Raw genomic sequence first — 26,287 nt, forward strand, 5'->3', positions numbered from 1 at the left:
TGTCTTATCCCAAGCCTTACCTTGGTTGAAACCTCACAACTGCTTCCTGGCGTCTTAAAGCCACGTTCTGTGCATAGTCATTAGCTGAGGATCCAGCCTTCCCTTGCCACTCTGAGAGGCCTGGCACTGCACTTTCCAGCTCCTGCATAAAGCAAACAAACAACGTTGAATGCCCTGTCAGTACCAATCAGGCTTAGCTGAATATTTTGCTTTCAGAAAAAAAAAGAGCTCCACAAGACAGGATACTGATCATGGTTCTTTGTTATTTTCGGTAATAATCTGGAAACAACTGGACAACACAGACTACGAAAGGTTCTAAACAAAGACGTATCTTCTTTCACTGCAAAACATTTTTTTGAAACCAAAGCAGACTGCAACCTATTTTCTGTTAGACAACAGATGTCAGCTTCTGAGCTAAGAGGTGCTAAACACAGAGTTCAATATTTTTTTGCTTATATATACATTCACATTTAATTTGAAATTATTTACTCACATCAGTAATATTTTATTACTTGTGCATCATAAGAAAAATTTTGGCTGACAAAAGTAAACATAGTTCACTTAAATAAGATTTGTAAGGCTTAACCAGTTTTCTTTTTCCTTTTGCTCTCTCCCTTCCCTAGCATACGCATAGCTTATGCGTTAATGCAGGAGTGAAAGAGAGGGGGGGGGAAAAAGTCACATCAGCCAACCTGCCACACAGAAAATAATAAAAAAAAAAGAAAGCCAATTTAGTCCAAGAAATTAAGTAAGGGAGTAGGAATCAGAAAGGTACAGCAAAACTGGAAGAAAGAATTCAGCATCATCACTGTCACACATACTGAAAATATTATTTCTCAAAGAGATTAATAACACAGACACATAGGAAGACTACGAATCAGATCTTAAAAACCTCGGGAATCAAAGTTGGGAATTTATATTATTTGTAAATCTGAGCAACGTAGATTGGAGGGATAGAGGGAAGAGGCCGAGACACTGGTGTTCAGGAGGTTACTTTCTTATGACTGCAGTAGCACCGTGAGGAGAGATTTCTAGTCAGGACTTGAACCCTGGCTTTTTGTGCCATCATATGACAGTATGGAGTTTCAGGCTACAATAAAATACCAAAAGAGGCTACAGCCATTGACTTATACCAGTTGAAGAGCTGATCTAGAGTTCTCACAACAGTCTCAACAGTTATGCTTAGATGTGCTTAGCTTCAGAAGCTGGCCAAAAAAAAAGCTGTTAATATAAATAAAAAGAAAACTGTGGCTGCTATGTAAATAAGTGAAATAAGCACATTTCAAGTCAAGCAAGCATATCTTACAGCTGAGGCCTTCTCAGTGTTGTACTATGTAAGTTAATCATTCAAAGAAAGTCAGTCCACTTAAGGCAAAACCAAACCTGTATTAAAGTGATAAACTTGCTTCAGCAGAAGCCTCTTCAGCAAATACCCTTCTCCAATATCAGCAGAGAAAACATGGCCATTCAAGATGCTTTCTGCTAGATGAAAGGGAAAGCTGAGGACAAGAATACATGCTGATAATAAGCGCTCACTTAAAGGCTTGATGTTAGAGGACTTGGGTAGGGTTTTTCTTTTTGGGTTTATTTTTTGTGTGTTTTTTTTTTTTCCTCTCCTTTGCTGCTGTTGTTATTCATAAGTTATGTCATCAGGATGTTAAAAGAGCAACCCTAGGAAAAGCCTTGATGGAACCTCTATTTCTTAACAGCAAGGAAATCCATTCCTGATGTGTCAAAGGCATCCAATAGTACAGTGCTGTCTTCTACTGTAATTTTGTTTCTTCTTCGCTATGAAGAGTGAAGCTTCTACAATGAGGCTGCATCTGGTAAGCAGTCTGTGAAGAGGAAAACCTCCAGGCATTGCTGAGAAGACTTAGTGCTGCATAATCACTACCATGATATTTGCTTTGTACACAAAACACAAGGGTTTGGAAGCAGCCAAAAATTACTGTCATGGATACACATGCTGAGATAAATCAGTTTCTGTTTCACAAGCTGATTTTTTTTTCCTATAATCTATTTTCCTTAAAAAATTCACAGCATATCATAATCCATCTCATCAGAGCGTCAGAATTACAGTACAGACATATAAACCTTTGCTGTGTTGATGCAGCAGCTTAATCTGCTCTTGAACTTCACAAACTGCATTTCATCCTTCATATGCTTTATCCAAAACACAAACACTTCCGTTGCTCTTCAAATGTGAGCACCATCAAATATTGTACCAGCATTTGGAAGTACAGCCCTGGCACACCTCATGGTGCTGTGTCAATATAGAAAACAGCCAGGACTGAAGGCCTGAGCAGAAGTGCCTCCTACCCCTCCTGAAAATGCCAGTCCATACAAGAAAATAAGCAGGTACCTTTAATGGAGAGTGAATTGAACAGATTTCATCCACGATGGGAGGTATGGTTTAAAATAGAGTATATCTAAAAATTGAACCGGAACTTGCAGACCGCCTGACAAATTCATATGTTTGTGTAGCTATTTTGTTAATAGTGGCTGTGTTTTTTTTTTTTTTTTATTCCTGTGCATTTAAAAACACAATTTTAATTTGAAATTACAGGAAGTTCTTTGAAATCCATGCAATTTTCCCACTTAATTTATACTCAAAATACAAAATTTCACCTAGCAGTTTTCAGCATTCTCACCTCTAGGCATTGATTATCAAGCCATCATTTCATTTTTATAGTCATTTACCTTGATAACATGAGTTTAAAACTGAACTTTTACTGTCTCTAGCTATTAACTAGCATGTTCAGTGTCATTTTACAAGTATATTTCGGTTTCAATAAGGAATTTGAGGGTAACTCATTTAATAAACTGTATTCACGACTATGCATCAAAGGTGAATAACAGGAGAAAGGATTAGGCAAGGAAAGCAGACTTCCCAGTCCTCACCATCTGTTCTCACACTGACTTCCTGGAGTATATTCTGAGCATATGCTTTCTCACCTCTTTAAGTCAAATAAATCCTAATTAATTTGATTTTTTATAGATTAACATTGCAGAATCGCTAAAGAAGCTCATGAAATCATAGGACAGACAAAACCAAGTAGCTAGAGTGTACAGTGGGGTAATCACATTCCAGCAGCCTGCCTCTCTTCTCCTGCTTTGGAAAGGTTACAGCTGCCTCCATACCCAGCTCCTGCCCCAAAGAAATAACTGCATTGTCACAGTTCAGCCCCGATGGGGACCAGAATATGCAGTCTCTCTCTCACTCCCCCCACCCTCCAGTGGGACAGAAGGGAAAATTGGTAAACAAAAGGCAGCAAAAACACGTGGGTTGAGGTGAAACAAAAAATAAATTTAAGAGATAACAGAAGAAAACAAAACAGTGATGGAAAACAAATACAGTACAATGGCTCACAACAAATCTCAATGCCTGGTTTCTTCCCACATAGCAGGAGGCTCCCCTCAGCACCCTCCTCACATATTGAGCATGGTGTCACATGGGATGGAACAGCCCTTTGTCTAATTTGGGTAAATTTACCCCAACTAGTAAACTATCCCAGCTGGTGGCCCCAGCCATAGGGGCCACCTGCTTCAGTTCTCCTCCCAGTTCAGGTGAGGGCTAGGCTCTATCCTAGCCAGAAAACAGAAAACACATGCAATATCCAAGGTACAGCTTTATTCTAGTGACATTTTATCAGCTGATAAGTGGTCAAGTGAAGTCACTTGGTACTGCACTTTTATTAGACTTGTCCTGATAACCATCACTGTAAATTCAATAACCTTTTCTTCATCAAGACCTAGGGTACATGGCCATAGTACTGGACTTCAGTGACCTTTCTATAATGGAAATCCCCTGGACTCTCACTAGTAGAAAGGCACATAAAACTGGTTCCCATCCAAACAGACTTTAATCCTTCCAACACATGCAGCAAACTTATCTATCTCCCAATAGCTTACTCTGATTTTAAAGGGACAATTTTTTTAGAAAAGTAACTCATGGGCTTATAACAGATAGAAGCGAGTAGCAAACATTTCCTTGCCTTATCAGAGCAACACTTTAAAAAGAGATACTGTCACTGCACTATTGTCACTGTTCCTTTCTGATGCCATAGAGAAGTCAGGTTGGGGAAGTGAGGAGACTGTTGAAAAAGCACACTATCAAAAACTCAGGAAAGTGAGGATGAACAGATTAATCACCATGTGCAGTGCATCATGCTTTTCTTTCATAAATGCATGTACTCAGATACTGCTGTTTGTCAGCTTGACATCAGCAGCTTGTAAGTACGTGGTTTATCTCATTGAGTGGCTTGGTGGCAAGGTGTTTCACGAAAGGAAGGTATATGCAGTTATATGGTGTTTCAAAGCATCAGTCTGGCCCCCTTTTCCAGGTAATAACAACCTGCCACATACATATGAACAGCAGCTATTAGAAACAACACAACAGGACTTTGCTTTTGGACAGAAGCAGTTGCTAGCAGTTCACAACTAGGACTGCTAACAGACAGCTGCAATAGGGTTTGGGACATCATAACACACCAAGGGCCACAGTGAAAACCCACACACAGAAACAAATCCTTTGCAGAGCTCTTCTGCAAGTAGAGCCCTGTTTTTCACAGGCAACTTTAACAAAGCCAGGAGCCTAACACTTGCTTCTTTAAGAACAAAAGCCTTTGAGGTGGCTGAAGATGCAGCAAGGCAAGCACTCAGGGTCAAGGGGCATGCACACCCTCACTAATGAGGCTGAAGGCTATGCAAAATGAAGAGTTCTGCAGATGCTTTCTCCAAAACAGCTTCCTTCTGCAAATCCTCCCAAGTAGTAAACTGTTTCCTCTACAGCAACCACCTCTGAACTCAGCACAGATACAAGATACCCACTGAAAAGTCTTCCATGGTACTAGGATACAATTCCCTCTATGAACGAGTGGAGCTCCTGTATGGAGGGATGTTTGCTTTGTGGTAACGTTTTATATTACACTCAAAGCTTCACACTAGCTCCCATCCCTCAAGTATTCCCAGCAAATCAAAGGTGAGCTAAAATAGTGCCTACACATCCTACATCTTCCAGTATGCCAGAGATGGGAGCAAAGGGTAGTGTGGGGGCCCAGGACCACTTTTGTTTTTTTTCCTAATTCAAACCCTTCAGTCATGTGACAATTATCTGCCTGACATTGTTTTTCCTTCCAGAGGCTGCATATCTAAGTTGCACTGGCATTTTATGACAGTCTAATTATATACTCAAAAAGTTTCCCATGAAAGAATATCAACATTTTCAGTTAACCACTTCAAGTCACTTAAAATACCAGAGAGCAGGAAATCTGTGCTGTGTTAGCTTTCACTGGGTGAGAGATACAGGCACGACACACAAGGAGCAGCCAGACAGGAGATTCAGAAGCAGCTAAAAGGGCAATAGATGATCTACAGGACAGATCTTGCCCTGTTTATGCCTTCTTTATGACTCGTCTTCCTAATACACCTCCACTTGCCCTTCATAGGGCAATATTTCATATAATTTTTTTCTTATCTGCTGATAAACACGCACATCTCCCTGCAGCCTAAATAGCATTTCCTAGTAACACAATACCGTTACAAAAAAAAAATCATCAGTTATTACTTCATCTCAGGCATGAACTCCAGCAAAAACACACAAGAAGATTAGGGCAAGAGTTAACACTGATATTCTGAAAAAAACTATGATAATATCATTGGGATGCCATTTGCTTTTGCTTTTTCTTCTGAGATTCAAAAGGACATTCCTCACTTAAAAGGTAAGGCACATCATCCATAATTATGAATTCTCACTCTAAATTTCAAAAAATGAACCAAAATGATTCCTGGTCTACAATGGGTTCAAAGTACTTCAGAAAGTGCTCTGCAAATTTCTTTCCAGAAATAAGAAGAGAGAAGAGACATAAAATAGCCAAATATATTTAACATCAAAGAGGAGATATAAATGTAGACATCTCTCAGGCCTTGTGCCCACTACAGGCCAACAATCTACCAACATTAACATCAACGGTCTTGGTTATGAGAAGATTTCTAGCTGAGAGGTCAAACCTGGAGCAGAGCTCTATCCCTTACACTGCGCATGAGACATGGCTTGGGGAGCACTGGGGGAGAACAGAACTTCCAGTAGCTGCTGGGAGGTGCTAATTCCAGAGTCTACATAGCAATGTACCTCCACAGATAGCAGCAGAAGCTTCTTAATTTCTAGCCTTCTTTCATAGTCTTTAGAAAAGTTACAGTTCTGCTCCCCTCAGCTCAACACAAGAAAGTGTGTGGGCAAGAGCACCAGTACCAGAATTAACACTGGAATGGATTTATTGTTTAAAGATGAGAAAAACAAGAAAGTAAGATAAAGGGAAAGTACAAAATGCTAGCACAAGAGATCCTCAGTCAAATAAAAAGAAAAAGTCTAATCAAGTGCTGCAACTAACAAGACTTTTATATTTGGTGAAGCAGTCATAGGAAATCTAAAGAGAGATAACTGCACATCTTCAGCTATGTTCTCCACTCACTTCCGACAGCGGTTACAATACACCTCTCTCTGCAATTCTCCAGCTGAAAGAAATTACAAGAGGGTGGCAGGACTTCAGGTTCCTGAAAATTGGGGTAGATTATTGTGGGGTCTCAGTCACGTCACAGATTACCAGGAAGTCCCACTTTGCATTTCAAAAGGTATGTTTCCTCTGACACTGTGCCACAAACCTACCCTTGGTAAGTTTAGTTCTTTACCTGACTTTCCTCATGGCTTTTTCCATTTTCTAGCTTTGCAATAGGCTTAGGTTTTCTCAGCTTCAAATTGCCCATTTCAAGCTTTAGAGCGTAGTCAATTACAGCCTGCTGCTTGTGCCGCTGAGTATCTTGCAAAGACAGCTGCCTTTCCCCTAAGACAGCAGCGTTGTCCAGATAATTTTCTTTGTTATCATCATCTCTGTAAGAAAATAAAATCAAAATGTATCAGGCAGGACTTCAAACACCTGTCAAAACACTGTAAGGGAAGAACAGCAACAAGTTCTTAGCTATTCATGGCATTTTAATTTTTCCAGGTGAGCAGTCTACACACCAAACATTGCATATGTTAGTAAAATGAATCTGAGAGGCTACTGTTTATTGTCAAATCACAATCTAAACTACTCTTAATATTATTACACATTCAGCTGTGGAGCCATTTAAATAAGACTAGTTTTAGAGGAACCCTTTGTCTTCAGCCTTAGAGTTCATATCCTCCAAATAAAATCTGAAACTTTTTCATGCAGAAGACCTCTCCCTGTCCAATGACTCACACTAGGTTATAATCTCACAAAAATGCCATCACGCACAATAATTCCTCCCTATAATCACATTTCCCTTCTGACAGTCTCTGTTATTGAGGGCTTTTGGACAAAGTGAGGGAGGTAGGCATGCAAAGCAGGGTTTGAACAGCCAGAGATGTGTTTGGGTGGAAGGGACAAGTATCATGTGCTCCTGGTTTGGAGAAAAGGTCCCCCTGTATAACAGCACATCTGGGGTTTCAACAGACACTGTTGCTCATGGATGCTCAGTTAACCACTGAATCTGGGACAGATATTTTTCACAGAGTGCAACCTGTCCTAAGACAACTTTGTTAGTTTTATCCACATCCAGTCAACCCAACCCTAGGCTGGTCTAATGTCTTCCACTGGAAGCATCTCCCTGGCACCATTAAGAAAGCTACCACAATGCAGAATGCACGGCTGCCTGCCTAGTTGGCAGGATGAGCAGATCGGCATTACTGCTCTGAAATCCCTGGCTGTGGCTTAGGTTGCAGGTGGAATTTCAGATGTTAGCTTCAGCTGGTAAAATCCTAATGGTTAGCTGAGAGATGACCCCTCTCCTGGTATGAAACTTCCACAACTGAAGGAGTCAAGGACTACTGAATTAAATCCACTTGAGATTTTTTTTTGAGAGTTTAACTTGCTAATTCAACATTTTCCTCTAAGGATTCTGAGCTGCCAAACTCACTTCCATCTGTGGTCCATCAGCATCCAGATGGATGCTTGCAGGGTGCCTATGGAACTAAACACCATCGCTGCCCATGCCTTCTGCAAGTGTGCTCCAAGGCAGTTGTTATAGTTACAGGGCAGGTTGTTTTATATCCTACGAGCATTTCAACAATGTGCAGAAGTGCTGCTAATTTTAAGGTACCATCTGATTTAAAAGTCTTTCTGAAAGGTTAAGTTGCATCCTCTATCAATCAACATACACTAACATAGCCATGAGAGACACATGCCTCAAGAATACTTCAGTTAAATTACAGTCTGAAGGATTTTTTTTCACAGAGATACTCATCAATGAGGATATCCTTGCACAGTTGCAAAACCCCACTTACAACTACTTTGTACCAGCTGCCGTACAGTAAAATTCAATGTATTAGCATCAGAGCTGCATCTGAACAGAGGTAATATGATGTAGAGTTAAGAACAGAGACCATAATATATTTACTCATATAACAACAGTAATTAATCTTAATATTGTTTACACATAAGTATACAAGACAAATATGCATTTCTCAGAAATACTAATAGCCTTAGCAAGTAATACCCCAGAAACTCTACATTCCCTTGAGAACAAAGGTTTCTAATGTTTTAATAGAAGCACTCTGACAGCTTTATTGGTTGCCAATGGATTTCAGACAAAATTTGCAGTAGAATACCTGGGGCTGGAACTGGCTGCTTGATCTTCATGTACAGAGTCTGAATCCCCATCACACCTTGAAAATGGATACAAAATAATTGCTGATTTTCTGCCAGCTGCAGAAATTTAGCTTTTAGTAACATGACAGTGCAGCTCAAAGTATAAACACATTTCTCCTTCTCACACCTTAGCTGGGGTCATTTAATGCCATAGCTGCTCCACGATAGTCTAAATCTCCAATTTGGTATATAATTTTCAGCCAGATGGAAATAATGATGACAAAGAATTCATATAAATTACAGTAAAATTACAAGAAATTCTGTGGTTTAATTGCTTATAGTACACTTCACATTTAAAAAAAAAACCAAAAACAATTAGCTAAGGGTGTTTTTCTCCTAGACTCAGAAAAGTATTAACTATAGTAGAGCCGTCATTCTTTGTGTAGTAGGGAAAAGAATCCCCAAACAACTTACATTATAAAGTGATCGCTAGTCTTATAAAGTGAACTAGCAGAATTTTTAAGATGCCTGAAGAATCATAATTAATTACGTACCCTTAAGTTAAAAACAACAGAATTGTCATAAGGCTGGCTAATCAAAAGATAAATCTGGATAAGTATGCTAACCACTCCGTGCTGAACGCTATATTGTGCAGCATGGCTGAACTTTGCAGAATGATACAAATGCAAAGCCTATGAGCAGTCTATCTTCAAATAAACATACATATATATAATACATACACTCCTAACAAATACACATACACACTTTCTAGGTATTACTTATGAGGAAAAGTCAGGGCCCTCTCCTCACCCTCTGTTCGTACTCACAGGGCACAGACACTAAGCAGGCCTGGATCACCTGAAGTTTGCGGGCAGAGGAATCTCTTCATTACGGGGGAAGCAGCCTGTACTTCCACTGACCTGTCAAATTTTCACAAGAGCTGCCCCGCTTAGGATAGAGCGCATTAAGGAATGAATGCATAGCTCTGCGTTGCAATTTGATGGTACGGTTTTAATATATTCCTTTTTCCCACCAGTCTTCTGCTAGTATCCTTATCAAAAGCCAGGCAGCAGTGGAGAATACTTAAAGGGACAATCAAGTGTTTACACTCACTGAATACATCAGCATATGAACGAAAGCATTTGCTGCTTGAAACTGGAACAGTTGCAGATCCCTCCTAGTTACATAAAATTCCAGCAATGGATGCAGTTCTCCCCATCTCTCTGGGATGACAGATAAGACAGGGGATGATGTACAAAATTGATAAATTCATTATAGAACTCTAGTTTCCTTTGCCTCCAGATGCCAGTCACATCTTCCCCTCTCGTCTATCACCTTATAGGTCTCTGACACCATCAAGATCTGAGGATAGGGTATACTGGGGGTATGAAGAAGGAAGTCCAGTATGAAAGGAACTGGGAACCTTGATGGAAAACAATGGGGAATTTCAGAGGGTGAAAAACATAGCAAGAAAATACACTGTGAGGAGGCAGTGCCAAGGACACAGCTGGATGGACAGAGCTCCCAGCACAGGCAGAGGAGCTGTGTAAGATGCAACCACATGTGCTGGGGACCATGGGTCAAGCCACAGACAACAAAGGCCAGGGACCTTCTAAAGGGACAAATTCTCCCTCCTGCATGTGCCACAAGAAGAAGAGGTGGGAGGAAGCAGCTCTGCTATTGGCTTTACTCCCTCCCTTCTCCAACCCAGTGGCCACACTTGGCAGCCTTCAGTCCTGAAAGACCATTTTGGTGACTGGGAACACTTTCTGGAGGGAGGATGGATGGCAAAGCACAGGTCCATCAGCCAAGTCTATGTGTGCGTACCTGTACGCAATACGCTCCTTAACTTGGGGAAGTGCCCTGGGGGTTGCTTTCCCTGAGCTGGCTGTAATAAGGTGATCTTGTGAAGCAGAGATCCCAACTTAGCATCCACCGACAGAAGTCATAAAACAAGGCAGAACTTATAAACAACATAAGTGAGTATGATAAAACGTATTTGAATAACGGGATAGCAGTAGATAGGAAAGATAAGCAATAACGAATCTGAGAAGACCATGTATATCATGTAATAAAAAGATTGTGAGGAAGTTCAGAAGCAACTTGTTAACAGAAATGTTTCTCTTTGTAAGAATAAATATTAACCAAGCATGCTCACTCAGACAAGACAGTGCTTGAGGGTAAGACCATAACAGCGCCTTTAAAAAGACACATCTACGGTATACTGCAAATATCCATCGTTAAAGCACAGAGTGTTTTTACCTTGGCTTCTTTAAGAAATGCATCTTATGTGTTCATGCCACTTGTCTGCACACATCAACACAGACAGGCACACACTCCTCTCATCAGTAACTTGTAAATCTTGTTGTCCAACTTTAGCTGTACTTAACAGATAGAGGGATATTCAAAGGTTTGATAAGTTTTGTTAAAGCTTGTGGCCACATAGTAGAGAGAGTTCCCACCAACCCAAAAACTAGAGCAGCACCTCACTCATTCCTCAAACTTCAGAGAATATAACAGAACACCTCCAAGTCATAAATCCATAAGCGTTGAAGCTTACATTGGGCAGGAAGCATGTCTTTTGACAAAATCTTTTCCTTCAGTGCCCAATCTAACTACTAACTGATGAATATGTCTCTTAAAAGTAAATACATCCATTACTGATCTATGGCACTGGCCAGAGTCAGGTCAGAGATCAGATCCCAGTCTAGATGGACTGCTGCTCTGACTCTTTATAGTACTGCCTCTTTATGTTTCTTTGAAGGATCTCTGGTTTAACAGGATTAGATTTTTTAACTTTCTTCCATTTTCACCTTTCCATAGGAGTCATTTCAGTACAACTTGAAAACTGCTCCCTTTTGCTGACTTGACCATTAAGATGTTCACATGAAGAACTTCAAAATCAGGCTACACGCATGGCTTGCTGGAAGCTTAGCAGCCCCAGGCACTTGCCTTGTCTGGAGAAATGTTCCTGAAAGTATTGTATCACTGATTTTCTATCATTCAGGAAGCCCTGATTTTGCCTTTGCCAGAAGTAAAGACGGAAATTGTGGAATGGGAATGTCTAAAGTTGCATGGCAAGCTCTCTCTTTATTCTGCTAAATAAAAGTAACCTATTTTCAGATATGGCCAGCACAAACAACTAGTGCTGAAATCAGTAAGAATTGTGTATCCTCAGCAGTTCTCAAAAATAGGCTTTAGGGGGAGGATCTAAACAGGATTTAGGGAAATCAACTCTGGAAACCAAGTTTGTTCTTTTTGACAATGCTTTTCAGATGTCATTGTTCACTCGCTTTGTTTTCTAAAAGCATGTTTCTACTTCTATGTTTGGGAAGAAAAGATTAAAAATCAAAGCCCCTGAAATGAACCAACAACAGCTTAAATTAGGGATATTTGTCCTTTAGGCAATGCCTGACCCAGCCCCAGCTCTGCCATGCTGCTGCCCCTCAGGTCAGCGCAGCATAGCACCGCCAGCACCCCTCTCCCTTTCCCCAGGGGCAGTGCTGGCACTGCGGTCAGCTTTTATGCCATCCTGGCCCTTGTCCTAAGGATCACCACTGTGGAGCACCAGAGAGAAAGGCCATCACCTTCAGGTCCCAGAAACCTCCAAGGTGAGACAGCCACAGGGGCTGCTCCAGGGGAATTTCTATGGGAAACAATGGATGTACTTAGGGACAGAGAAAAGGTAAGGAGAAAAAAAAAAAAAAAAAGAAAAATGTATTGTCTGTAAGCTGGTTATTTTTCTGTGAAGGGGGAGCATCCCAGAACTTTACACACCACAATTCACCACTTAACTAATAGGGACACAGGAAAATAATAGAAAATTACTTAATGATTTATTAGCTTCTGTTAAATTTTTCCATATTTGTCACAATCACATAAAAAGTGACTAAGTTAAAATATTAAATAAAGCAAAGCAATATGAGCAAACAAGGCAAAGTAATGCATGAGATGGAAATTACTTGGATCCCTATGAAATGTTAATTTTCCTGTAGTTATTTTGACAGTACTTAGGGATGGCTCAGACAACTACAACTTGGCCTGCTTTCAGAACACATCCTATCCTCACAATGCTTAGGCAAACAGCTCACTGTCCAGCTAAGGTTTTTTTAATTATGAGCACTTTAGGAGTACAAAACTTACTTAATACATAAACAAATCTATAAATCATCTCCTTCCTGAGAAACTGCTTGGCACATTACTGCTGAAGAATCTTCCCTAAAAGCTCCTGAAACAATCAAAAGCATGCAAAATAGTAACATAAAGAAGACAACATTTTAAGTGTTTTAGACTAAAATAAGATAGAGATAATACATTTGTAATAGTTCCTAAAGCCCTTGCCTTTCTAACTTTCTAATGTTCTCCCTTGTCCTGTTCTGTTATCTCTAAAATAATAATTAAAAAAAAAATCAACATATACATCCTTATGATCATGATATATACGAAAAGCCTTCTAATGAGTTTATGAAATTTATTAGAAAGAAATTACATATTTGGTACTTGGCCTGTCTAAATAATGGATAGGGTTTTTTTCCAAAATATTTGAAAGAATTTTTTTTTTCTAATAATGCTTACAGGAAGTACAGATCATGTGTTCTTAGAAAACTGACATACTTGTGCTTGTCAAGATCATCACTATCAGAAATGAGCAATATTTTCACAGGAGATTTATCCTACACTGAAAATCATGCACTGAACATGTGTGATGTGCATCAAACATATTCTCCCAGAACACTACTTCACTGCTGAATGGTCACAGAGCACATAAAGGCAGCTGTTTCATGCAATCTTTCCCACACAGACAATAATACACTTAGATTACAGAAAACTGAACCAAAATATATGACAGACAGCTTGGGGCTTCTCACATACTACTTACAATTATTCTCTACAGTAACTAAACTCATCATTCTTATTTAAAAATAAGGACATCTTTAAACTGTTCACTTACTCTGCTAAAGCTGTCGTGTTGAAGGAATTATCCTGAATGCTGAAACAGAAACAAGAAAACATCAGATAAGTCAGCAAGGCAGGCAGGCTCCCTGTATCCTTCTCAGTTGTAGGAGCACATGCACAAACATGGCATTGCAAGGCAAGTCGCTGTGCGTTCGCTCTACATGCACAACTGTACCTTCGGCAGCTCTGCACATGCTCATAATCAAGGAGCCACCGGGATTAGTCCTACAACACTCACAAAGCCCATCCAGCAGCGCTTGGAATTAATACAGGGATGCAGGTAGTCTGTGAGGCTCAGAAAGGGATCACGTTCTTTTATAACTGTAACAGGGCTGCTAATAAAGGCTTAGGTTTACAAACAAGTATTTGGCATTCCATCCTTTAAATGTTCGCTCTGTGTAATTGGCTCACCACATGCAGTTGTTTTTATTACTTAGATAGGGTTGCTCAGCTAAGATCTCTGGAGTGTTTTTCTCCTTCTTTAGTGGTCTCTTACACACTCAGCTCATGGACAAACCCCAGGGGAAGCTATGAAAAAATAATCTAGCAGAAAGGACAGTTCAAGTAGCAAAAGGTTATTAAGCTAACAGCAAGCAATGGATGAAACTGTTCCTATGAAAGGAATAGGCTGCTGTGCTCCTGCAACGAAATGTTTCAGACCTGATGTCATACATTCAGTAGGGGTCAGCTCAGGATACCGTGAGCTGCTGGTCTGGAGGCAGCAGTGGAACTCCATTTCCAACACCACCTCTCAAATCCAGTAAACACACTGTTGGATCATCCTGAAATCTTACAGCACCAGGGGGGGAAAAAAAAAATAAAAAAAAAATAATCTCACTGCTACATACTAGATGTGGGTTCTTGCGGGTTTTTTTTTTTGTTTGGGTGGGTAAGAAGAAGGCAATGCAGGCAACAGCATCTTACGAGCACTCCGGTTTGTGACAATGGCACCTCACAGATGACAGCGCCAAGCAGAACAGGGACACAGAGACGTGCAGCGTCCTCCTCCCCACAGCAGCTTGTGCTGCTGTCTGGTGCTGACACACATTTCCCAGGCAGCAGCAGCCAGGAGCTGCAGCCCTGACAATTTCCCTTCTTGCATCAACAGCACTAACAATGTGTCTTACCATCACCTCTTCCCAGCTTTCCTACCTGCTTGCACACACTGTTTTGCTCTTTTCTTTCCCATATTTGCATATAGATGTCAAGTTATATAATGGCACAAATTACCTGGGGATCACAATATCACAGCCAGTCTATAGCGACTTCTGCCCTACAGAGTAGCAGGCTTTATGAGAGAAGGGTGAATAGAAAAGCTGAATTTAATGTTCAGCATTTAAATCTTGGCTTAGACCTAAAATTTAAAATTTTTTCTCCTCCTACTTCCAGTTTCTTGAGTCTGACCGTACAAATGTAAATTTCTTTATTGTTTGTCTATTTGCAGGAGAGCACCTGAACAAAAGGTATACTTTCAGCTATTGTGGCAATCAAAAACTCAATATACATGCTCAAAAAGTAGAGAGCCATTTAAAAAATCTGATGTTATTTTTAATAAATACATTTCAGAACACTTAAGTGCTTGGCTTTTGATTTTTAATGGTTAGACTAGGTTTACAGCTAGCATTTCAAGTGTGTAATGGAGGAATCACAATTTTTTATCACAAAATCACATTGATAAGCATCACAGCTCGGTTAGAGTGGGGCTTAAAGAGAGACCGGGTACTTACCCCCACTCCCTTACACACACCCACACATGAAGGGGAGCAAACACGGAATGCTCTTGCAAATCTAACTTCTCTGTTTCTGCGTGGAAAAGCTGAGGTCAAGTTATCTGCTAATTCATGCCCTAATTCATACAAACACGCTGCAGGGCTTTGTTGCTATTGCTAGCAACATGATAGAGGATCAGTTTGTAAAACAGGGATGCTTTGGACTGGGACCAAGTTTAAAATGCCATCACTTTTCCATTGTTTGCCTGAAATTCAGTGCTACACAACTGTTGCTAAATCTCTTCTAGGAAAGCATCTTACATTTGTTTCAGGTCACTCAAACCTTCTTTTTTTTTTTTTTTTTTTTTTTTTAAAGATTATATTTGACCAGTGTTATCAGATAGTGTCTTCCTGCAAGGTTGCGAAATCATTCAACGGAAACCAAATTTTACGCAAAACAGAATAGTATTAATAAATGCATGAAAGTAAAGGCCAGCTAAAGCCAGGATCCTGTTTCAGAGCTAATCTCCCAATCGGAGGGATGAAGCCATCCTGCTCTCAGGAGAACCAAAGGGAGGAACTACAGTAGACTCACAACAACTGCTCTTTTCCTCCCAGAAGGAAGTAATTGCTCTTAAGGGAGAAAAGCTTATTTCACCAATGATGTTGGCTCGGGCCTGTTGGCCAACCCCACTTCCTTTCACCTGCTTCCTATCCACATGCTCTGGGTGAAACTAGAGCAGGCAAAGAGCTCCTGGCCTTATCCCGCCCCGCAAGGGTGAGCCAAAGATGCTTGAACCTGCATCTGTTTCCCTCTAAGCCCAAGGCACAAGGAAAACAATAATACTGCTGTACTTCCTCATTTTCAATAACGACATTAAAGTCAAATAGACCTGTAATGCTATAAAACATGACACTTTAAAATACTGAAATTCTCAGTGCCAGATATATTTCATCACCACATGCAGAAGACAGGTCAGGTCTCTCGTCATTCTGAAGTCCCAATGTAAATAATGCTACACCTGTACATGAAGTAAGCTTCGGACCTCACCACTGAGCAGCAGATTTACTTTTAAGGACTTTACATTTTGAAGTCATTAAAATACATCTTTCTGACAATAAATCAATCAACAAATAAATCAATCAATAAATTCTGACTTCTAAATCAGTTTTTTTTCATATTTATGCTGAACAGCTTAAGTGATTCATATTTTTGCAATGTCGTTATCTATGGAAAGACACCTTCTCTGTTAAAAGCTTCCCATTTTATACTCAGTTTTGTTCTTACCCTCCTTTGCCAAATGTTGATCAAGCCAACATAAATACCACATGCCAGCTCTCAGCTAACAACAAAAATGTCAAACTCTAAAGCAAACATCTACATGTATTTTGGAGATACCAGGATTCAGAAATACATTGCTGTTAACTTCTGAAAATTTGACTGGTATATTGCCGATTTATGGCTGACAAGTTGATTGGCATAGAAATTCCTTTTTTTTTTTTTTTCGTTTGTATCATCAAGAGAATTACTGCTAGGTCAGGAGGAAGATGGAAACAGGAATCACTTAGCCTCCAGCTCAGTTTTTCCACGTAAGAGAGAGACATGCTCAATATAAAGGACACCTTCATAAGCTCAGAACACCATTAGTTGGCCCTATAAACACGTATCAGGCAGCGACTGCTTTACAAAGGCAGCATGGTCTGGTTGCAAAAGACTGGAAAAGAAGAGAGAGGTAGTGAGACAGGAGTGGGTAGAAGTAGTTCTGGCTTCAGGAGAGCAGAAGAGAGCATAACAATCAAGATCAAAAGGCCAGAAAACCAGGAGGAAGAGTGAAGCTTTCCAAGGTACAGCTGTCTAAATGGTCACAAACACACACACGACCTCCTGCAAAATTTGTGGCAGCTTGGTTTCACCTGCAGAATGGAACCTTTGCCTCAATTTCCAGAATTTGCTCATCTTAGTAAACCGCTGTGTTTTCTCAAGGGCATTTCTGACTCAGGTAAACGATGAGGCCTTTCAGCCTTAACTACAGAATAATGAAGAATTTGTACTGGGAAATAAACTATATGTTTAGAGGGAGAATTACATATTTACAAAGAACTTTAAACTCTCTAAGCTTCTGGGAAAGTTAGTATTTCTGCATTTAATATCTACTATCTAATGACAAATTCAGTGCAATCCTGTGGAGTGTGATTAGCATTTATTGCAAGACTATTTTCTTTATTATTATTTCTTATTCCACAGGGTCCAAAGTGCTTGTGCTGAAATTGCTGCATCAGAGGCAATTACACATTGCACTATGGTTAGGCCACACAAGGGAGCTGCACTAGAAACCACGGAGGGACGCAAGAGACGTGGTACGACACGTTGTGCGTGATGAGGAGCCCGAGACGACTCCCTCCAGCTTTGGGCAGAAGTCACTCATGTTCCACTACTAAAATAAAGGGAAAGTTGGAATGATCTCCCCTCTACTGCCTCTCTGGATGAAGTCAAGTCATCCCTGCCAGAACCAGCTGAGCTCAGAGGCTCATAAAAATATTGAGCAAATTTGTTTGCCTTGGAGTACATGTGTCCTGCCAAGTAGCAATACCCTGGAGTGCTCCAACAGTCCTTTGTCTCCCTCCCAAATTGTACCAGCACAGAGCTGCACTCACACCTACCTGTACGCATACACAGCATATGCTTTCATGGACAAAATACATTCAGCTCTGCCAAGGGAGCAGATTAAATACGCTTGCTTCCCAGGTCACACCACTTCTGAGGTCACGCTTATGACAGAACACTTTTATTTAAGCAGAAAATAAACTGGGGGACTCCACAGTAAATCACCTCTGCCTTCAGTAAATCTGTTCCCTTCCAACACACGGAACTTTCTTATGAGATAAAAGCAGGGATCATTCTGCAGCAAAATGTTAGCACCGTGGATCTTGCCAGTGCTGTGCCCTTTCTCCAAAACTGATCCTGCAGGATACTGTTGCTATTTTCCAGTCAGTAAGGCACAAACCAAGGAGCTGCCATGTGAGAGAGAAGTCACATGCCTCTTTCCCGTAGTGATAAATACTGAATGCTACACTCTGCAGCTCAAAATATTCATGTGTTCACTGATTTGCTTTCTTGATGTGCAGTCTGCCTTTTTATGGGTAACATTCTCAGACACATCAGAAAACATCTTAAGACAAACTAAACTAAAACACAGCAATCACATGTAGGAACTGCTTCGTGAACGCTCAATCCAGTTTCTGTATCTTTGATTTTCTCAGTGACCTAATTAGCACATCATCTGAGCGGATGGACCTGGGGGAAAAAAGCACTCGGCTGATCTTGCTGTATGTCTTAAAATGCACAGACAAGCTCATGCAAGAAGAGACTCAGGCTGACTGTGCAGACACAGTTGTCATTATCCAATCCAGGACAATTCCATAAGGTGTCTATATGTTGGGTTGGATAAAGCTTTGTGCAACCGTGCAGACCTTCAGTGTTATATTTTCTGAAGATATTTCAGTGAGTAATCAAACTGCACATACCTCGTTACTCAAGCCTTCTAAGCAGTGGGCCCACGAATCCCATACACACTCACACACATAGTACACTGGGGGAGGTACATCTACCCTGTACCTCAAAACGAACAGCCATCCATCAGTCAGGTCCCCGGCTCTTCTAAAGGGAAAAATTTAATGGAAATGCACAATCTTTTGCAGACTGGAAGTTCTGATTTGTCAACCACTTCAGTCACTTCATTTGGGTTACATTTCCGCAGCTCACACCTGAGCAAGCGCTAAACTTGCCAACAGGGAAACCTCCCAAAAACAGAGGTAAAATCTGGGGCAGGGAGCACACACTAAGCTCCCTGCTGGAAGGCTACACCACTACTGGTGCCCTGGTTAGTTAGCACAAGCCTACTTCACATAGCTCTGCTGACTTAAGTAAGTGTGCTAAGCTGGAAATACAGGACTGTGCCTCTAATTTTGTTATTAATGAACAAGTTTCTTTATGAAGTCTCATCAGCTCTGCTGAAAACCTCTGCAGAGCTGCCCAAGAATCATCATCCAGCATGCACTGGGCTGCATAACAAACCCAACTGTACCAGTCAAACGGGTGCTAGTGACTGAGCCATTATAGGCACTAAAACTTGCTTGACTACAGTCAGCCACTGCAGATAAAGTAATACTGCCACAGATGACAACACTATTTCCAGCAAGTTTACACCAAAGTCAGGCTAGACTCAACACAGCACTAATTCAGAACCAGTTTTTCCTCTGAGCGTTGCAAGATGGGGAAAAATTACACACACACATCCCCTCCTAATTCTACTGAGGTGCCCCGAATGCTTCAACAGATCACTACACCTAAAAGTAAACATTCTTATTTAAGAAGCCCTGATCTTTTCCACTACTTACTTTAGAAAACATTAGAGTTGCAAGAATGACCTCTCTGAATTAATTTATCTGCCTGATGTATCTGCAAGCTCACCATGTTCCTTTTGCTTCTGATAATAGGAAGAGAAGAGAGGCAAATAGAGGCAAAGACATTGTAAAAAATAGTACTTCTTCCCTGGAGCAGAGCATGTGTGAAGCATGTATTTCAACAACGGCAGCAATGGGGTTTTAGGTTTTGTTTTCGTGGGTTTGTTGTTGTGGTGGTGGTAGCTTTTTCAAACAGCTTTCCCTCTTTTTTGTCCAACCTGTCTAGTAGTGGAGGAATGCTGCAGGGTCACATTCCTCCTTTACAATCCCAGTCTGATTATTTTAGAGGCTTACTAAAAACAACACAAAACATTAACAGTATTAATTAGTATAGCTATTAAGAGGAATTAGCATCTTGTAAACACAAAAATTAAGGAAAGCCAGAATTAATAAGTTCCATACTTTGTGTTTCTTCACCTGAAGACAACCACACAGAACTAGATTACTCAGCCACAAAAAGACCTAACTCTCAAACATTCAAGAATTTCCTTTTCTTTCTAAGAGTGCAGATGTGGCTGAACAATTTGAATGTGATCATACAGGTAGAGATCAGACTGTAATTTATGAGCAAGAATGCCAAATTAAGACTTAAATGTATAGCTTTCCCAGCATTTTCCACAACAAAGTTAAATGGAAAGGTGAACTTGAGCTAAACCAGATTCTCAAAAAGTTGAATATCTGAAAGTAAAGGGAAAACCAAGCAAAGAGCTGCTCATACACTCGAAAAACATTAATGCCTTTTTCTGTTAGATCTGTAGACAAGTAGAGGCACACAATTTGGTTCTTGTTAAGCCCAGGCATGAGAAAGACACATACAAGATATGTATGAAGGTACCCTCACGATTCTTGGCTACTTCTTGGGGAGATGACTGTTGCCATCTAGAGCAATGCTGATTATGCTGGGTAATCTACTTGTTTTCTGAAAGCAGTAAGTAAACAAGAAAGCACACGGGGTTTTTTTTTTCTCAGATTTCCCTTTGCAGAGCTCTTCCTCAGCACCTGGGAATCCAACCGTGTAGCCTGTGTGCACATACACATGCATGCATGCCTGTGTAGACATGTTTATGTTTCTTCAAAACACCTGTTCACAGAACTATAAACCTGAAAAGGTTCAGTATTTGCCTTTTCCCACATCTGCCTGAAGTAGTATACTTACTCATGAGGTACTTTGCCAATCTTGCTCACTATCCTCCATGTAACTAGAAGAGTAGTACCTACCACCTTCGTTCACCTGTAGCATTATCTTCCTAGCAGCACAAAAACCAGAATGATATAAAACAAATTCTGTACAAATGTAGAAATCACACAACAAGACCAACTTACAGTAATTGTTGTCTAATGTCAGAGCTTATTCTCAGTGACATATAGGCAACACCTCTTTAATTAGCATGATCAAAGAGCTCTGTTATCATTGAGTACCTATTTTCAAAGTGCACCTGGCCTTCTCCCCAAGCACACACTGTGCACCACACATCCCCCGCTGATCAGTCCTGTGGCTGTCTGAGGGACAGTGCAGGTAACAAAAAAACAGATTCACACTGAATCCCCCTAAGCCTCTTTCTAGTGTACAAAACATGGCTGTGTGTATTTCTACACTTAAGACTACAAGCAGAAAACAGCAACAGGCTGCCCCGAGGGCTGGGCAACTATACCATGGGGCCATGCAAAGCTGTGCTAGTTTACACCACCGAACAACATTGCCCACAATATTTATAGCCCAGCAGGGCTGATCCCTTTGGTCTGATGTGCCTGAGTACTTTTTGGGTATAAAGCCAGACAGATCTTTCAAGTCCTTGAATATTTATTTTTCATAGCTTGCTTCCTACATTCTAGTTTTGTTGCACTGCAGGAAAAACTAACTGGTACAGACAAATTAAGAAGCATTAATTTATAAACTAACCAGAGATATCAAATGTAAAACTACACCACTATATGGCACTTAACTTCAACAGAAGCTACTTCCTATTTACGAATTTAGATCACATTCAGAGAATTCTGAATAACCACTACTGTTTGTGTGACACCAAGAGTGATTCCTAAAATTCAGAAAGAGAATAGTAATAAATGCAGATACAAAAGTATAAAGTGTAACTTAAGACTCCTGTAGCACAATAAATAACCAGAACTACTTCTCATTTGGAAACAAAATAAGAGGCAGTAAACACATGGATGTTTAGGACTGAATTAGCTTTACACTGCACTACTCTGTACATTTGAAATCTCTGAAAAACTAAAGATAACTTTGTTTCTTACAGCTGAAAAAACAAGGACTCTCCATTTGCACACACAAGACACGGGATCCCACAGAGAGCTTTTTGACCCCCTTCACTGCAGTCAGTGTTTCAATACATACGAATCTTGTTACCCCTTTGCTGAGTGTTTATTAATTTCAGCAGCTAGTAGAGCCGAAAGAGAAGTTGATGTCATTAAGTCAGAACTGATGTAATGTGTTTATTAACATGTCCTTTTCTGAACTTGCTGCATGCATCACATAAATATAAAAACAAGACAGATTCAACTTCTCACAGGCCCCTCTGAGCCATGGTCAAAGCCCACCAAGAACTGTGTTTAGTTAACTTTTTTTCTGGCTGTTAATTCAGCATAGTATTTCTTCCCAGGCATCTTACCTCTCATAGAGAGGAAAAGCTGCCCACATGGCAAACAATTTTGGACAAGGAGAAGAAAAAAAAAGATAAAAAATAAAAGCATGTGATGGGAAAAAGGAATGAAACTGATACTGGAGGACATAATAGGAAGGCACAAATGGAATCCAGAAAAAATACAAACAATATAAGCAAAAATATCACTATGTAAAATGTGGTTGTGATGGGCAGCTGGGGGAGATCTCTACTTTTGGGCAGTAGCTCATCTGTTTTTGTGGGGGTTTGTGAAGCTCCACTTGCTCATTCTGATTTCCACCACAAAAAAAAAATGGTAATGAATCCCACCACTTTTTTTCCAAGCTGTTTTTCTGAATTCCTATTCACTGTAATGTATAGTCAATGACATTTGAAAACCACTGATTCAAACCATTAACTTTTCCGATATCATGATCCATCGACATCAAAAGAATCTCATCAGTTATGGCATATTCCCCTGTACTTGTATTTCACTGAAATGCCATGAATAAGCCACTCAATATTAGTAGCCACAGTCAGCGGTGAACTGCTGCTCAGCTTCTACCTTGCTGTTTTAATTTCTTTCATAGCAAGTAGTCCTCCTCTATTTGGCTTCTATTTCCATCCAGGCTCATGATCTGTGCTAGTGTCCTACCACCTACTGTTTTAATTTACCAGGACAATGAATGGCTCCTCAGCACAGATGAAAGTTCGTTGTTCCAAAGTCTGAGAAAATATTTAACTCTCAACATTTTGTTTTGTTTATTCCAGTATGCAAAATATTTTTCTTTTTTCTTTTAGACTGAGGGAAAGACAGAGGAAATTCTATTTCACCCAGACATATACTGCCAGCAGATTACGTCTTTCAACACAGTAAAACAGTCAGGACAGGACACAAGTCTACAGAAATTAAATTATACAAAGCTATTACATAATATTCGGCCTTGGGGCATAAAACCAGAACCCTACAGAAAATATAAGTAAATGGCACAGAGATGTCTTACACACATTTGAATTTACCTCCTTATGACTTAAAAGCATTTTCTTTCATATAATAGTTGTTTGGAGAAGAGATAAATCTGTGGCAGCCACTGAAACAGAGGGAACTCAAGACCTAATTTCTTTACAAAGCTGAGGAAATATCCACATAACCACACACCATCTGTACTCCTGGCCTTTTATTCTCCTGTCACACTGCGTACTGCTTAAGTGTGTGGACTTTTATCTTGTGAGCTGGCTTAGTTCCCTTGCTGTGCAAGAAATATCCTGAGATAGCACCAAGGTCAAGCATGTCTGCAGACGTGCCCTGTACTAGGGCCACTGGGACATCTCCATTTCTTAGGTAATGGAGTTTCTTGCCCCAGATACCAAGATCTGAAGCCAGACCACAGGAGATCTACCACCCATTGCACCACGGAAAGGCCTTTACAACAGCCCATGATTTTCATGAGGCCAAGTTTTGCAGCTCTTTCCAACTTCTAAGGGGAAGTCCTCTTCCAAGGACCAAGAAAAATCTCACTTAATTAGACTGCAAAAGAGCTGCCTTTTCATTCTGACTTAGAACGTCTCATGGAAATCTCTAGAATTAGTTCAGTAAACTGTAAGTACACACACAAAGGACAGCAGTCAGTCCTTCGGTTACAAAATGCGCTCCATGTGCTATTTTTCAGTTGGTTATTTGTTTTAATATGTTCTCATCCCAAGTTAGCAACAGCTTTTAAGGCTCAAAAAGAATTTGAAAGCAAGAATTTTTTCTGGGATAACCTTGTGCAGCCTTACAACAACTGATGACACTGAACAAATGACCTCTTCTCACATGAATTTGGTCCCAATGAAAACTCTTTGTGACTCAATTATTTCCTGTATAGATCAGCTGAAATGAAGCAGAAGCATATGGGAAAGACATTTATGCAGGAAGCGGCTTTACCACTTTGCTATCTATTGTAACAGTTTTGTTACAAAAGGGCAGTGAAAATTACTTTTCCCTTTTGAGGCATTTAAATCCTTTGTTGTAAAGCACATTGAGCGCTCTTCATGATAGCATCACATTTTCTAACTCAAATTGTCTGTCCCCTGACCTCTTTGATAAACTAGAGAAAACTGGTTTGCGTTTTCCATTATTAAGCAGAGAAGTAAAAATAAGAATAATGTTTTCATGCTAATTTTAATAATATTTTTCATCTAGTAGTCATGCAGCACCAATCAGCAAGATACCAGTCATAGAAGAAAGCTTTATTTCTAGGTGAGCTATCAATTTTTTGAGAGAATAAGAGTCTTTAGAAAAATTCTCAGAAGCAGAGCCAGTGAAAAATAATAAATAATCCTTGAAACTGTGACTGTAATATCTTTTTTTTTTCTATAAAGATTACAAGGAAACTGTGTCTTGCCTTTATACTAACAAACATGCTGACAGTACTTATTAAAAAGAGCAATGAATATTGCAGTCTAAATGTAGGCATATTCAGGAATATTCAGAGCTACAGTAACTTCCCTCTCTCTGCTGATTCTTGAAGAACTTCAGCCTACATTTTCCAACCCAAACCCAGGCTCCCAAACCCACGTTTAAGCACCTACACAGTTTCACACTAATTTTAGGTAGCCACCAAGATAAAAACATTTGGCCAATACATATTATGCTAATTTTGTGTCTAGAATGACAGTTGTAAAGGCTGTGGGATGATGCCTAACACTACAGCTGTGTTGATGCACGCTCACTACAAATATAGAAGAAAAAAATTCCAACACATTCAAATCCAGCTTCAATAGTTATTAAGCCATCAGCCCAGTTATCATCTAAGGACATATTTGTGCCTCCCTACTTGTTTCTTCTGTTCCTCACAGATCATCTCCATTCTGTATAACCACCTCAAAGCTCCCGTCTCAGCCACTGTAGGTGGTAAAAGGGCTCATGCAAACCGGGACGGCTATGAGTATCTCCTGCTAACCCCCACAGAAACGGTACAAATCGTGGATTGATAGTGAGGTCCCTTGTTTGCTTGGCTCTCTCGACTCAACACTTGACACATATTTCATTGCTTGTTTTATGCAACCAGCCACTCAAGTGTTTTGAAAGAACAGGCCAAATAATGACACTGTATACTGCCCAATGCAAAAATGTATTCAGACAGGGCATCATGCAGAGTACGGAAGAGCCATTCTCCAAAGCAATAATAGTTCTTAATGCAGCATTACTCATAGCTGCATGGAGAAACAGGAAAACCAGATAATCTATAGCTACCAAATGTAAGCATGACTCAATTCAAGTGACTCATGGTTGTGACTAACCTGTTTAATAGCTCTCTTTTTAAAAATCGTCTTTAAATCATTTCTGCGTGTTCTTTCTCAATTGCTTTGCATTCCATAATTGTAAAATGATTACCAAAGCTCAATCACAGTGTAGATGTAAGCAAATCACAATGACATATAAATGTACCTTAAAGCTTTAAATAAAACATATAGCAAGTGTTAGGAAAGTGCATTCATCTAGAATCTAGCAGATTATTTTGCAGCCAAACATAAGGCAAGTATAACTGAATGCCACACTGGAGGGCTGAGTCATCCTGCTATCAGGTGCCTGCACCCTGCCTGCAGGTGCTGTACAACTCCTTGCTCAATCGCATTACAGTTTTGCACAGTGAATTTCAAGCAGAATAAAAACGTAACTGAGTCCTCTCTTAGGAGCAAATGCAGTTGAGGTCAGGAACAGCAACGCTTTTAAGGAAAGCTGGAGGCACAGTCCTCTTCTGGCAAAAAGCATTTTGCATTTTTAAATCAATAGGGATATTAAATCTATAAAAGAGAGGAAAGCTTAGAGTTTATTCATTATTAGCCCACTCTTCAATACAGGGTAAACATTCCTCCTCAAACACCGTTAAGATGAGTCCATACTATTTAAAAACACTTATAAAACCATAACTACTGTTTGCTCCTGTGA

At 40.1% G+C, this 26,287-nt stretch overlaps 1 protein-coding gene across 2 annotated transcripts in view; it reads right to left on the reverse strand.

The window, feature by feature from the left end:
• The window catches only part of FAM13C (family with sequence similarity 13 member C), a 135,497-nt gene that overhangs the window by 45,057 nt on the left and 64,153 nt on the right, over positions 1-26,287 (reverse strand). Inside the window, exons 7-10 of one of the 2 annotated variants that reach the window (XM_086752834.1) lie at positions 13,558-13,596; positions 8,627-8,683; positions 6,688-6,886; positions 21-142 (exon numbers count right to left, since the gene is read on the reverse strand). In XM_086752834.1, the coding sequence (XP_086608960.1) occupies positions 21-142; positions 6,688-6,886; positions 8,627-8,683; positions 13,558-13,596 (417 nt within the window). Of the gene's footprint in view, positions 1-20; positions 143-6,687; positions 6,887-8,626; positions 8,684-13,557; positions 13,620-26,287 lie in introns of those variants that run through there. The other variant, XM_086752835.1, reaches the window with a different exon arrangement.

Source organism: Chlamydotis macqueenii, chromosome 7, assembly GCF_036417535.1.
Source record: "Chlamydotis macqueenii isolate bChlMac1 chromosome 7, bChlMac1.mat, whole genome shotgun sequence".
Lineage (NCBI taxonomy): Eukaryota > Metazoa > Chordata > Aves > Otidiformes > Otididae > Chlamydotis > Chlamydotis macqueenii.